This window comes from Psittacula echo, assembly GCF_963264785.1.
Source record: "Psittacula echo genome assembly, chromosome: 13".
Classification (NCBI taxonomy): domain Eukaryota; kingdom Metazoa; phylum Chordata; class Aves; order Psittaciformes; family Psittacidae; genus Psittacula; species Psittacula echo.
Window position 1 is genome coordinate 14,884,415 of NC_137749.1, and position 13,678 is coordinate 14,898,092.

General features: G+C 49.1%; 1 protein-coding gene across 1 annotated transcript in view; it reads left to right on the plus strand.

The window, feature by feature from the left end:
- Positions 1-1,278, plus strand: part of POLE (DNA polymerase epsilon, catalytic subunit) — a gene marked incomplete at both ends in the record, with an annotated part of 28,136 nt that extends 26,858 nt beyond the window's left edge. The window contains 4 exons of the mRNA XM_080628798.1: positions 155-355; positions 633-758; positions 882-971; positions 1,165-1,278. Coding sequence (XP_080484924.1) covers positions 155-355; positions 633-758; positions 882-971; positions 1,165-1,278 — 531 coding nt within the window. The remainder of the gene's footprint in view (positions 1-154; positions 356-632; positions 759-881; positions 972-1,164) is intronic.
- Between the last annotated feature and the right edge of the window lie 12,400 nt (positions 1,279-13,678).

The following is a 13,678-nucleotide window of genomic DNA, read 5'->3' on the forward strand; positions in this document are numbered from 1 at the left end:
CCCATTTCTGAAGGCTTGTGATAAGGGCTCAAATTCTGGTCCTCGTCCACTTTGTCTTGCCCTGCTCCCATATGAGGTCATGAGGATATGAGCTGCCCTGGAGAGGACAGTGTCGTCTTCTCTGCAGGTAGACTCACCTGGCTTATTCTCATAGGTCCTCTCCCTGGATGCCAACATAACCAACCAGGTGAACAAACTGCGCCGGGACCTGCTGCGTCTCATTGAGGTGGGCGAGTTCTCAGAAGCTGCCCAGTTCCGGGACCCTTGCCGCTCCTACGTGCTCCCTGAAGTCATCTGCAGGAACTGTAACTTCTGCAGGGACCTGGACCTGTGCAAGGACCCTGCCCTCTCCCAGGTGCAGCTTTGTTTGTAGGGACACCAGAGACCCCAGCATGGCAATGGTTCATCACATTACTTATCTTCTCTCTCAGCCCCTTTGCTTTATAGCTCTGTTTGCTGCTCATGACCAATCTCACCTAAAGGCCATTCTCTGATCACCTCTTTTTCTCGCTGCTTGTGACAGGTTTGAGCATCCCTTGGCTTTGGCTCATGCTCTGTCCTCTCCAGGAATCAGTTACCACCTCCCTGTGTTTGGGACTCCTGCTGCTCACCTCCCTTCTCTTTGCCCCTAGGATGGGTCAGCAGTGCCCGGTTGGGTCTGCTCCAACTGCCAAGTGCAGTACGACTCCGATGCCATCGAAGCAGCACTGGTGGAAGTCCTGCAGAAGAAGCTGATGGCCTTTGTGCTGCAGGATCTGGTGAGTGTGGGACTACCCGGCTCTGTCCATCCTGCTGGCTGGCTGAGGCCAGACATGTTCACTCTGCCCAGGCAAAGAGGTAAGCAAGGAGACAAGATAAGCCCAAAACTCTTTGACCTCAAGGTGTGCAAGAAGTGTCATGGTGTGAAGGAGAGACACATGCCAGTGTACTGCAGCTGTGCTGGAGACTTTGCCCTCACCATCTCCTCCCAGGTATGCCTGCACCCTCCTGCCAAGCCCAGTCCTATGCCAGCAGCTCCTAGAGGGACAGCAAGGAGCCCTGCAGTGCCCTGTTCCTTCTCTGTCTCTAATTTCTTGTCCCTGGGAGACCTGCCCTCCCCAACCACCTCCTGGAGCCCCCAGGGGTGCTGAGTTGTGCCTTCCCTCCCTCTTGCCTTCTCCCCAGACCTTTATGGACCATGTCAAAGTCTTCCAGAACATCGCCCGGCACTACAGCATGGCCTATCTGCTGGAAACCATTGAGTGGCTGCTGTGCACCAATCCCCAGCTCCAGCAATGAGATGTTGGGAGGGGTCTGCTCGTCCTGCTTGCACCGGGACTGTGTCCTCCTGGCCACAGGAGTGTGGTCATGGACAAGAGAAGCTGTGCCCTGCTCCTGCCCCAAGGAGCCGTGCCGGGGCTGGGGCTGTCATTGCCCCAGACGCCTGCAGGGGGGGCTGGTGGCACAAGGGGCTGGAGCTGTGCTCCACAGCTCGGTGCTGGCCCCCAGCTCTGTTTTTGTTTCTATAAATAAATGGATTGTAGAAGACAGGCAGAGTTTTGGAAAAGGAAGGAAGCAGGGGCTCCTACCCACGAGGGATGACTAGCAATGTCCTTTCTGGGCAGGGAGGACAAAAGACCTGTCCTGGTCTAATCCCTGCCTGCATGGGGAGTGGGGGAAGGCTGCAGCCTGGCAATGCCTCTTGGCTCTCCTCTAGCAACCAGGGCTGCCAGCACCGAAGGGGCAGTTATGGCCCCATATGCAACAAGTGTCCAGCTGCAGTCTGTGCTTCCATACATGCCTCTGGCCTGGCTCCGTCTCCTGCTCCTGCACACCCAGGGCTCCAGTCAGAGACCATTCTAAGCAGCCCCTGATCCCTCCAGCTCGCCCGTACAGTTGGAGGCTGTGCATGTCTCCACTGTGGCACTGCAGGGCTTGAGGCCTGGGACGCAACCACCAGCTGTGAGACCATGTCCCCTCCCTTTCACCTGCAGTGAGCAACCCCAGGCGGGGATGCTGAGTACTGGGGAACACCCCCAGGTGGTGCCCTGTCACCAAGGAGAGTCATCAGAAGAGACCAGCAGGCTTCGTGCAGGTGGTGGGGCAGGGCTGGATAAGGATGCAGGGACAGGGCCATCACCTATTGCTGCAGCCAGGGGAAGTGGGAGCAGCATGGAGCTTGCTCCAGGCCCTTTGGCAGGGCTCTGCTATCCCAAAGCCACAGGGAGCAAATCTCAGTCAGCTCCTAGAGGTGTTGTCTGGAAAGCAGATGCGTGCAGTAACCCAATTCCACATGCTCTGGAGAGATCTTGTGTGTATTCAGGTGTTTGTTGGGGCCTCAGTGCCTGTTCCACAAATCAGGCACACTAATGTATTTATACAAAGAGTGACAAATAGCACAGTCCCAATGACAGTGATTGGTTGTAGTCTACATATAGTTGTAATATTTGCTGAGTTGTTACTGCAAAAGACTATTGAAGCAACTCTCGCAGATGATTTGGAGTTTTAGAGAGCAGGCATTCATTATTGCAGTGCTGGGTGCACACAAGAATCGCTTCGCAAAGGTGAGCCCACATGGAGGCTACGGGCAGCATCCAGTCCTCCAATGAATTTGTGCATATTTACAGCCTTTCTGGGAAATTATTTACGTATTCACTGGATTTCCTGGAATTGGCATATTTACATTTTAATGACTCATGCACTTTCTTGCTGAGTGCTGGTCTCGAGGGGGCTCTGGTGGTAGCCAATAGTCTTCCTCACTGTGTCCGCTGATGGACCTTGGTGCTTGTGCATGTGCAAAAGGCTCTTGTGAATTACTTAACAACTGTGTCTGTGTTCTAGATCAGTTCTGATTTGTCTCTTATCTTGAAGAACAGACTCCATATGTCTTGATTACTCCTTCCTTATCTGCAAAGGCTACCCTTGTTTTATACATAGCCCAAGGCCACACCAGCCCGTCTTGCTCTAAACAGAGTGGTCCCAAATTACAACTTAACATATTAGCTTACAATTAACAAAGCAGTTTTAAATTACAATTCAGCATTTTAGTTTCCAGTGTCATTCTTTCTAATCACTATGCTGAGGGGAAGGATCTTCACGTCAGCTGGGGTCTTTTTTATCTCAGAGTGTGATTTTTAGTATTACAACGAAAACCACTCACTTCAGGACACCGTACAAGCTAATTCATTTGCCAAGTTAGGTAAAACAAGAGGATCTGTCCCCTGGGATTCACCCAAGACTCCTCCAAGCCATCTTCCAGAGTATACTCGGAGCTTCTTTAACAACCTGAAATCCCACGTAACAGACACAAACTCCTCCATGGAAAGTACTTGAGAAGGGTTTCAATTTTTGGCAGAAGATGTGTTTCCAGCATGCTACTGGCTCTCCTACATAGTATTTCATGGAATCATTTAGCCTACTGTTTAGGAATCTGAGATCAGAGGTAGCAGCCCCAGACTCCTCCAGGGAAGGTACCTGAGTGCAGTTTCCTCTGTTCAAAGAGGATCTCTCTCCTGGGATTCACCCAAGACTCCTCTAAGGCATCTCCCAGAGTGTTGGGATTTTCTTTAACAACCAGAGATGCCAGGTAGCAGCCCCAGAATCTTCCAGGGAAGGTACCTGAGATGTATTTCCTCTTTTGCTTAAAGATCTCTCCTCAGGATGCTCCTGGCTCTATTACAAAGCCATTTAGTGTATTCTTTACCAAACTAAGATACCAAGTACCAGCCCAAAACCCCTCTAGACAAAGGTACTTCAAATATCCTTAATTTTTCGTGTAGAGATATCCACGATCTACCTGCCTCTCCAGCATAGTATTTCCTGGAATCATTCAGCCTATTCTTCAGGAATCTGAGATCCCAGGTAGCAGCCCCAGACTCCTCCAGGGAAGATACCCGAGACGTATTTCCTCTTTTTCCTGAAGATCTCTTCTCCAGCATGCTGCTGTCTCTGTTGCAAAACATTTTTCAGAATCAGTTAGCCTATTTTTCAGGGATCTGAGACCCCAGGTAGCAGCCCCAGACTCTTCCGGAGAAAATTCCCGAGTGGAGTTTTTTCTCTTCAAAGAGGATCTCTCCCCTGGAATTCACCCAAGACTCCTCCAAGGCATCTCCCAGAGGCTTTTGAGATCTTCTTTAAAAATCTCAGATGCCAGGGAGCAGCCCCAGACTTCTCCAGGGAAGATAGCCGTGATGTATTTCCTCTTTTGCTTGAAGATCTCTCCTCCAGGATGCTCCTGGACCTATTGCATAGCATTTCCCAGAGGCATTCCGACTCTTCCGTAGGAAACTGAGATCCCGGATGGCAACCCCAGAGTCCTCCAGCGAAGATACCCGGTATACTTTCCCTATTTAGGAGGAAGCTGCCTTATCTGGGATTCACCCAAGGCTCCTCCAAGGCATATTCCAGAGTATAGTCAGAGGTTCTTTAACAACCTGAGATGCCAGGTAGCAGCCCCAGACTCCTCCAGGGAAGGTACCTGAGATGTATTTCCTCTTTTGCTTAAAGATCTCTCCTCAGAATGCTCCTGGCTCTACTACAAAGCATTTCTGGGCCTAATTTAGCCTTTTCCTTACTAACCTGAGATCGCAGGTAGCAGCCCCAGCATCCTCAAGGGAAGGTACTTGAGATGTGCTTCATCTTTTGGTTGAAGATCTCTTTTCCAGTATGGTCCTGCCTCTCCTGCACAGTATTTCCTGGAATCATTCAGTCTATTCTTCAGAAATCTGAGATGCCAGGTATCAGCCCGAGACTCCTCCAGAGAACATACCCGAGGTGTTATCCCTCCTTTGCTGAAGTATCTCTCCTCCGGGATTATCCTCGATCTGTTCCGAAACATTTCTCATAGTCGTTTAGGCCGTTCTGTAGGAATCTGACCTCCTGGGTAACAGCTCCAGATTCTTTGGGGGAAAATGGCCAAGTGGACTTTCCCCCATTCCAAGAGTATCTCTCCCTTGGGATTAACCCAAAACTCTCCCAAGGCATCTCCCAGAGACTTTTGAGATCTTCTTTAGAAACCTGAGATGCCAGGTAGCAGCCCCAGACTCCTCCAGGGAAGATACATGAGATGTGTTTCCTCTTTTTCTTCCAGATCTCTCCTCCAGGATGATCCTGCCTCTCCTGCATAGTATTTCCTGGAATCATTCAGCCTATTCTTCAGGAATCTTTGATCCCAGGTAGCAGCCCCAGACTCCTCCAGGGAAGATACATGAGATGTGTTTCCTCTTTTTCTTCCAGATCTCTCCTCCAGGATGGTCCTGCCTCTCCTGCATAGTATTTCCTGGAATCATTCAGCCTATTCTTCAGGAATCTGAGATCCCAGGTAGCAGCCCCAGACTCCTCCAGGGAAGATACCCGAGACGTATTTCCTCTTTTTCCTGAAGATCTCTTCTCCAGCATGCTGCTGTCTCTGTTGCAAAACATTTTTCAGAATCAGTTAGCCTATTTTTCAGGGATCTGAGACCCCAGGTAGCAGCCCCAGACTCTTCCGGAGAAAATTCCCGAGTGGAGTTTTTTCTCTTCAAAGAGGATCTCTCCCCTGGAATTCACCCAAGACTCCTCCAAGGCATCTCCCAGAGGCTTTTGAGATCTTCTTTAACAATCTCAGATGCCAGGGAGCAGCCCCAGACTTCTCCAGGGAAGATCGCCGTGATGTATTTCCTCCTTTGCTTAAAGATCTCTCCTCCAGGATGCTCCTGGACCTATTGCATAGCATTTCCCAGAGGCATTCCGACTCTTTCGTAGGAAACTGAGATCCTGGATGGCAACCCCAGACTCCTCCAGCGAAGGTACCCGGTATACTTTCCCTATTTAGGAGGAAGCTGCCTTATCTGGGATTCACCCAAGGCTCCTCCAAGGCATATTCCAGAGTATAGTCGGAGGTTCTTTAACAACCTGAGATGCCAGGTAGCAGCCCCAGACTCCTCCAGGGAAGATACCCGAGACGTATTTCCTCTTTTTCCTGAAGATCTCACCTCCAGCATGCTCCTGTCTCTGTTGCAAAACATTTATCAGAATCAGTTAGCCTATTTTTTAGGGATCTGAGATGCCAGGTAGCAGCCCCAGACTCCTCCAGGGAAGGTACCTGAGTGCAGTTTCCTCTGTTCAAAGAGGATCTCTCTCCTGGGATTCACCCAAGACTCCTCTAAGGCATCTCCCAGAGTCGTTTGAGATTTTCTTTAACAACCAGAGATGCCAGGTAGCAGCCCCAGAATCTTCCAGGGAAGGTACCTGAGATGTATTTCCTCTTTTGCTTAAAGATCTCTCCTCAGGATGCTCCTGGCTCTATTACAAAGCCATTTAGTGTATTCTTTACCAAACGAAGATACCAAGTACCAGCCCAAAACCCCTCTAGACAAAGGTACTTCAAATATCCTTAATTTTTCGTGTAGAGATATCCACGATCTACCTGCCTCTCCAGCATAGTATTTCCTGGAATCATTCAGCCTATTCTTCAGGAATCTGAGATCCCAGGTAGCAGCCCCAGACTCCTCCAGGGAAGATACCCGAGACGTATTTCCTCTTTTTCCTGAAGATCTCTTCTCCAGCATGCTGCTGTCTCTGTTGCGAAACATTTTTCAGAATCAGTTAGCCTATTTTTCAGGGATCTGAGACCCCAGGTAGCAGCCCCAGACTCTTCCGGAGAAAATTCCCGAGTGGAGTTTTTTCTCTTCAAAGAGGATCTCTCCCCTGGAATTCACCCAAGACTCCTCCAAGGCATCTCCCAGAGGCTTTTGAGATCTTCTTTAACAATCTCAGATGCCAGGGAGCAGCCCCAGACTTCTCCAGGGAAGATAGCCGTGATGTATTTCCTCTTTTGCTTGAAGATCTCTCCTCCAGGATGCTCCTGGACCTATTGCATAGCATTTCCCAGAGGCATTCCGACTCTTCCGTAGGAAACTGAGATCCCGGATGGCAACCCCAGAGTCCTCCAGCGAAGATACCCGGTATACTTTCCCTATTTAGGAGGAAGCTGCCTTATCTGGGATTCACCCAAGGCTCCTCCAAGGCATATTCCAGAGTATAGTCGGAGGTTCTTTAACAACCTGAGATGCCAGGTAGCAGCCCCAGACTCCTCCAGGGAAGGTACCTGAGATGTATTTCCTCTTTTGCTTAAAGATCTCTCCTCAGAATGCTCCTGGCTCTACTACAAAGCATTTCTGGGCCTAATTTAGCCTTTTCCTTACTAACCTGAGATCGGAGGTAGCAGCCCCAGCATCCTCAAGGGAAGGTACTTGAGATGTGCTTCATCTTTTGGTTGAAGATCTCTTTTCCAGTATGGTCCTGCCTCTCCTGCACAGTATTTCCTGGAATCATTCAGTCTATTCTTCAGAAATCTGAGATGCCAGGTATCAGCCCGAGACTCCTCCAGAGAACATACCCGAGGTGTTATCCCTCCTTTGCTGAAGTATCTCTCCTCCGGGATTATCCTCGATCTGTTCCGAAACATTTCTCATAGTCGTTTAGGCCGTTCTGTAGGAATCTGACCTCCTGGGTAACAGCTCCAGATTCTTTGGGGGAAAATGGCCAAGTGGACTTTCCCCCATTCCAAGAGTATCTCTCCCTTGGGATTAACCCAAAACTCTCCCAAGGCATCTCCCAGAGACTTTTGAGATCTTCTTTAGAAACCTGAGATCCCAGGTAGCAGCCCCAGACTCCTCCAGGGAAGATACATGAGATGTGTTTCCTCTTTTTCTTCCAGATCTCTCCTCCAGGATGGTCCTGCCTCTCCTGCATAGTATTTCCTGGAATCATTCAGCCTATTCTTCAGGAATCTGAGATCCCAGGTAGCAGCCCCAGACTCCTCCAGGGAAGATACCCGAGACGTATTTCCTCTTTTTGCTGAAGATCTCTTCTCCAGCATGCTGCTGTCTCTGTTGCAAAACATTTTTCAGAATCAGTTAGCCTATTTTTTTGGGATCTGAGACCCCAGGTAGCAGCCCCAGACTCTTCTGGAGAAAATTCCCGAGTGGAGTTTTTTCTCTTCAAAGAGGATCTCTCCCCTGGAATTCACCCAAGACTCTTCTAAGGCATCTCCCAGAGGCTTTTGAGATCTTCTTTAGAAACCTGAGATGCCAGGTAGCAGCCCCAGACTCCTCCAGGGAAGATACATGAGATGTGTTTCCTCTTTTTCTTCCAGATCTCTCCTCCAGGATGATCCTGGCTCTTCTGCATAGTGTTTCCCGGAATCATTCAGCATATTCTTTGGGAATTTGAGACCGGGGTTATCAGCCCCAGACTCCTCAAGGGAAAGTACTTGAGATGTGCTTCATCTGCTGGTTGAAGATCTCTCCTCCAGGATGGTCCTGCCTCTCCTGCATAGTATTTCCTGGAATCATTCAGCCTATTCTTCAGGAATCTGAGATCCCAGGTAGCAGCCCCAGACTCCTCCAGGGAAGATACCCGAGACGTATTTCCTCTTTTTCCTGAAGATCTCTTCTCCAGCATGCTGCTGTCTCTGTTGCAAAACATTTTTCAGAATCAGTTAGCCTATTTTTCAGGGATCTGAGACCCCAGGTAGCAGCCCCAGACTCTTCCGGAGAAAATTCCCGAGTGGAGTTTTTTCTCTTCAAAGAGGATCTCTCCCCTGGAATTCACCCAAGACTCCTCCAAGGCATCTCCCAGAGGCTTTTGAGATCTTCTTTAACAATCTCAGATGCCAGGGAGCAGCCCCAGACTTCTCCAGGGAAGATCGCCGTGATGTATTTCCTCCTTTGCTTAAAGATCTCTCCTCCAGGATGCTCCTGGACCTATTGCATAGCATTTCCCAGAGGCATTCCGACTCTTTCGTAGGAAACTGAGATCCTGGATGGCAACCCCAGACTCCTCCAGCGAAGGTACCCGGTATACTTTCCCTATTTAGGAGGAAGCTGCCTTATCTGGGATTCACCCAAGGCTCCTCCAAGGCATATTCCAGAGTATAGTCGGAGGTTCTTTAACAACCTGAGATGCCAGGTAGCAGCCCCAGACTCCTCCAGGGAAGATACCCGAGACGTATTTCCTCTTTTTCCTGAAGATCTCACCTCCAGCATGCTCCTGTCTCTGTTGCAAAACATTTATCAGAATCAGTTAGCCTATTTTTTAGGGATCTGAGATGCCAGGTAGCAGCCCCAGACTCCTCCAGGGAAGGTACCTGAGTGCAGTTTCCTCTGTTCAAAGAGGATCTCTCTCCTGGGATTCACCCAAGACTCCTCTAAGGCATCTCCCAGAGTCGTTTGAGATTTTCTTTAACAACCAGAGATGCCAGGTAGCAGCCCCAGAATCTTCCAGGGAAGGTACCTGAGATGTATTTCCTCTTTTGCTTAAAGATCTCTCCTCAGGATGCTCCTGGCTCTATTACAAAGCCATTTAGTGTATTCTTTACCAAACGAAGATACCAAGTACCAGCCCAAAACCCCTCTAGACAAAGGTACTTCAAATATCCTTAATTTTTCGTGTAGAGATATCCACGATCTACCTGCCTCTCCAGCATAGTATTTCCTGGAATCATTCAGCCTATTCTTCAGGAATCTGAGATCCCAGGTAGCAGCCCCAGACTCCTCCAGGGAAGATACCCGAGACGTATTTCCTCTTTTTCCTGAAGATCTCTTCTCCAGCATGCTGCTGTCTCTGTTGCAAAACATTTTTCAGAATCAGTTAGCCTATTTTTCAGGGATCTGAGACCCCAGGTAGCAGCCCCAGACTCTTCCGGAGAAAATTCCCGAGTGGAGTTTTTTCTCTTCAAAGAGGATCTCTCCCCTGGAATTCACCCAAGACTCCTCCAAGGCATCTCCCAGAGGCTTTTGAGATCTTCTTTAACAATCTCAGATGCCAGGGAGCAGCCCCAGACTTCTCCAGGGAAGATAGCCGTGATGTATTTCCTCTTTTGCTTAAAGATCTCTCCTCCAGGATGCTCCTGGACCTATTGCATAGCATTTCCCAGAGGCATTCCGACTCTTCCGTAGGAAACTGAGATCCCGGATGGCAACCCCAGACTCCTCCAGCGAAGATACCCGGTATACTTTCCCTATTTAGGAGGAAGCTGCCTTATCTGGGATTCACCCAAGGCTCCTCCAAGGCATATTCCAGAGTATAGTCGGAGGTTCTTTAACAACCTGAGATGCCAGGTAGCAGCCCCAGACTCCTCCAGGGAAGGTACCTGAGATGTATTTCCTCTTTTGCTTAAAGATCTCTCCTCAGAATGCTCCTGGCTCTACTACAAAGCATTTCTGGGCCTAATTTAGCCTTTTCCTTACTAACCTGAGATCGGAGGTAGCAGCCCCAGCATCCTCAAGGGAAGGTACTTGAGATGTGCTTCATCTTTTGGTTGAAGATCTCTTTTCCAGTATGGTCCTGCCTCTCCTGCACAGTATTTCCTGGAATCATTCAGTCTATTCTTCAGAAATCTGAGATGCCAGGTATCAGCCCGAGACTCCTCCAGAGAACATACCCGAGGTGTTATCCCTCCTTTGCTGAAGTATCTCTCCTCCGGGATTATCCTCGATCTGTTCCGAAACATTTCTCATAGTCGTTTAGGCCGTTCTGTAGGAATCTGACCTCCTGGGTAACAGCTCCAGATTCTTTGGGGGAAAATGGCCAAGTGGACTTTCCCCCATTCCAAGAGTATCTCTCCCTTGGGATTAACCCAAAACTCTCCCAAGGCATCTCCCAGAGACTTTTGAGATCTTCTTTAGAAACCTGAGATCCCAGGTAGCAGCCCCAGACTCCTCCAGGGAAGATACATGAGATGTGTTTCCTCTTTTTCTTCCAGATCTCTCCTCCAGGATGATCCTGCCTCTCCTGCATAGTATTTCCTGGAGTCATTCAGCCTATTCTTCAGGAATCTTTGATCCCAGGTAGCAGCCCCAGACTCCTCCAGGGAAGATACATGAGATGTGTTTCCTCTTTTTCTTCCAGATCTCTCCTCCAGGATGGTCCTGCCTCTCCTGCATAGTATTTCCTGGAATCATTCAGCCTATTCTTCAGGAATCTGAGATCCCAGGTAGCAGCCCCAGACTCCTCCAGGGAAGATACCCGAGACGTATTTCCTCTTTTTGCTGAAGATCTCTTCTCCAGCATGCTGCTGTCTCTGTTGCAAAACATTTTTCAGAATCAGTTAGCCTATTTTTTTGGGATCTGAGACCCCAGGTAGCAGCCCCAGACTCTTCCGGAGAAAATTCCCGAGTGGAGTTTTTTCTCTTCAAAGAGGATCTCTCCCCTGGAATTCACCCAAGACTCTTCTAAGGCATCTCCCAGAGGCTTTTGAGATCTTCTTTAAAAATCTCAGATGCCAGGGAGCAGCCCCAGACTTCTCCAGGGAAGATCGCCGTGATGTATTTCCTCCTTTGCTTAAAGATCTCTCCTCCAGGATGCTCCTGGACCTATTGCATAGCATTTCCCAGAGGCATTCCGACTCTTTCGTAGGAAACTGAGATCCTGGATGGCAACCCCAGACTCCTCCAGCGAAGGTACCCGGTATACTTTCCCTATTTAGGAGGAAGCTGCCTTATCTGGGATTCACCCAAGGCTCCTCCAAGGCATATTCCAGAGTATAGTCGGAGGTTCTTTAACAACCTGAGATGCCAGGTAGCAGCCCCAGACTCCTCCAGGGAAGATACCCGAGACGTATTTCCTCTTTTTCCTGAAGATCTCACCTCCAGCATGCTCCTGTCTCTGTTGCAAAACATTTATCAGAATCAGTTAGCCTATTTTTTAGGGATCTGAGATGCCAGGTAGCAGCCCCAGACTCCTCCAGGGAAGGTACCTGAGTGCAGTTTCCTCTGTTCAAAGAGGATCTCTCTCCTGGGATTCACCCAAGACTCCTCTAAGGCATCTCCCAGAGTCGTTTGAGATTTTCTTTAACAACCTGAGATGCCAGGTAGCAGCCCCAGACTCCTCCAGGGAAGGTACCTGAGATGTATTTCCTCTTTTGCTTAAAGATCTCTCCTCAGGATGCTCCTGGCTCTATTACAAAGCATTTCTGGGCCTAATTTAGCCTTTTCCTTACTAACCTGAGATCGCAGGTAGCAGCCCCAGCATCCTCAAGGGAAGGTACTTGAGATGTGCTTCATCTGTTGGTTGAAGATCTCTTTTCCAGTATGGTCCTGCCTCTCCTGCACAGTATTTCCTGGAATCATTCAGTCTATTCTTCAGAAATCTGAGATGCCAGGTAGCAGCCCCAGACTCCTCCAGAGAACATACCCGAGGTGTTATCCCTCTTTTGCTTAAGTATCTCTCCTCCGGGATTATCCTCGATCTGTTCCGAAACATTTCTCATAGTCGTTTAGGCCGTTCTGTAGGAATCTGACCTCCTGGGTAACAGCTCCAGATTCTTTGGGGGAAAATGGCCAAGTGGACTTTCCCCCATTCCAAGAGTATCTCTCCCTTGGGATTAACCCAAAACTCCCCCAAGGCATCTCCCAGAGACTTTTGAGATCTTCTTTAGAAACCTGAGATGCCAGGTAGCAGCCCCAGACTCCTCCAGGGAAGATACATGAGATGTGTTTCCTCTTTTTCTTCCAGATCTCTCCTCCAGGATGATCCTGGCTCTTCTGCATAGTGTTTCCCGGAATCATTCAGCATATTCTTTGGGAATTTGAGACCGGGGTTATCAGCCCCAGACTCCTCAAGGGAAAGTACTTGAGATGTGCTTCATCTGCTGGTTGAAGATCTCTCCTCCAGGATGGTCCTGCCTCTCCTGCATAGTATTTCCTGGAATCATTCAGCCTATTCTTCAGGAATCTGAGATCCCAGGTAGCAGCCCCAGACTCCTCCAGGGAAGATACCCGAGACGTATTTCCTCTTTTTCCTGAAGATCTCTTCTCCAGCATGCTGCTGTCTCTGTTGCAAAACATTTTTCAGAATCAGTTAGCCTATTTTTCAGGGATCTGAGACCCCAGGTAGCAGCCCCAGACTCTTCCGGAGAAAATTCCCGAGTGGAGTTTTTTCTCTTCAAAGAGGATCTCTCCCCTGGAATTCACCCAAGACTCTTCTAAGGCATCTCCCAGAGGCTTTTGAGATCTTCTTTAGAAACCTGAGATCCCAGGTAGCAGCCCCAGACTCCTCCAGGGAAGATACATGAGATGTGTTTCCTCTTTTTCTTCCAGATCTCTCCTCCAGGATGATCCTGGCTCTTCTGCATAGTGTTTCCCGGAATCATTCAGCATATTCTTTGGGAATTTGAGACCGGGGTTATCAGCCCCAGACTCCTCAAGGGAAAGTACTTGAGATGTGCTTCATCTGCTGGTTGAAGATCTCTCCTCCAGGATGGTCCTGCCTCTCCTGCATAGTATTTCCTGGAATCATTCAGCCTATTCTTCAGGAATCTGAGATCCCAGGTAGCAGCCCCAGACTCCTCCAGGGAAGATACCCGAGACGTATTTCCTCTTTTTCCTGAAGATCTCTTCTCCAGCATGCTGCTGTCTCTGTTGCGAAACATTTTTCAGAATCAGTTAGCCTATTTTTCAGGGATCTGAGACCCCAGGTAGCAGCCCCAGACTCTTCCGGAGAAAATTCCCGAGTGGAGTTTTTTCTCTTCAAAGAGGATCTCTCCCCTGGAATTCACCCAAGACTCCTCCAAGGCATCTCCCAGAGGCTTTTGAGATCTTCTTTAACAATCTCAGATGCCAGGGAGCAGCCCCAGACTTCTCCAGGGAAGATAGCCGTGATGTATTTCCTCTTTTGCTTGAAGATCTCTCCTCCAGGATGCTCCTGGACCTATTGC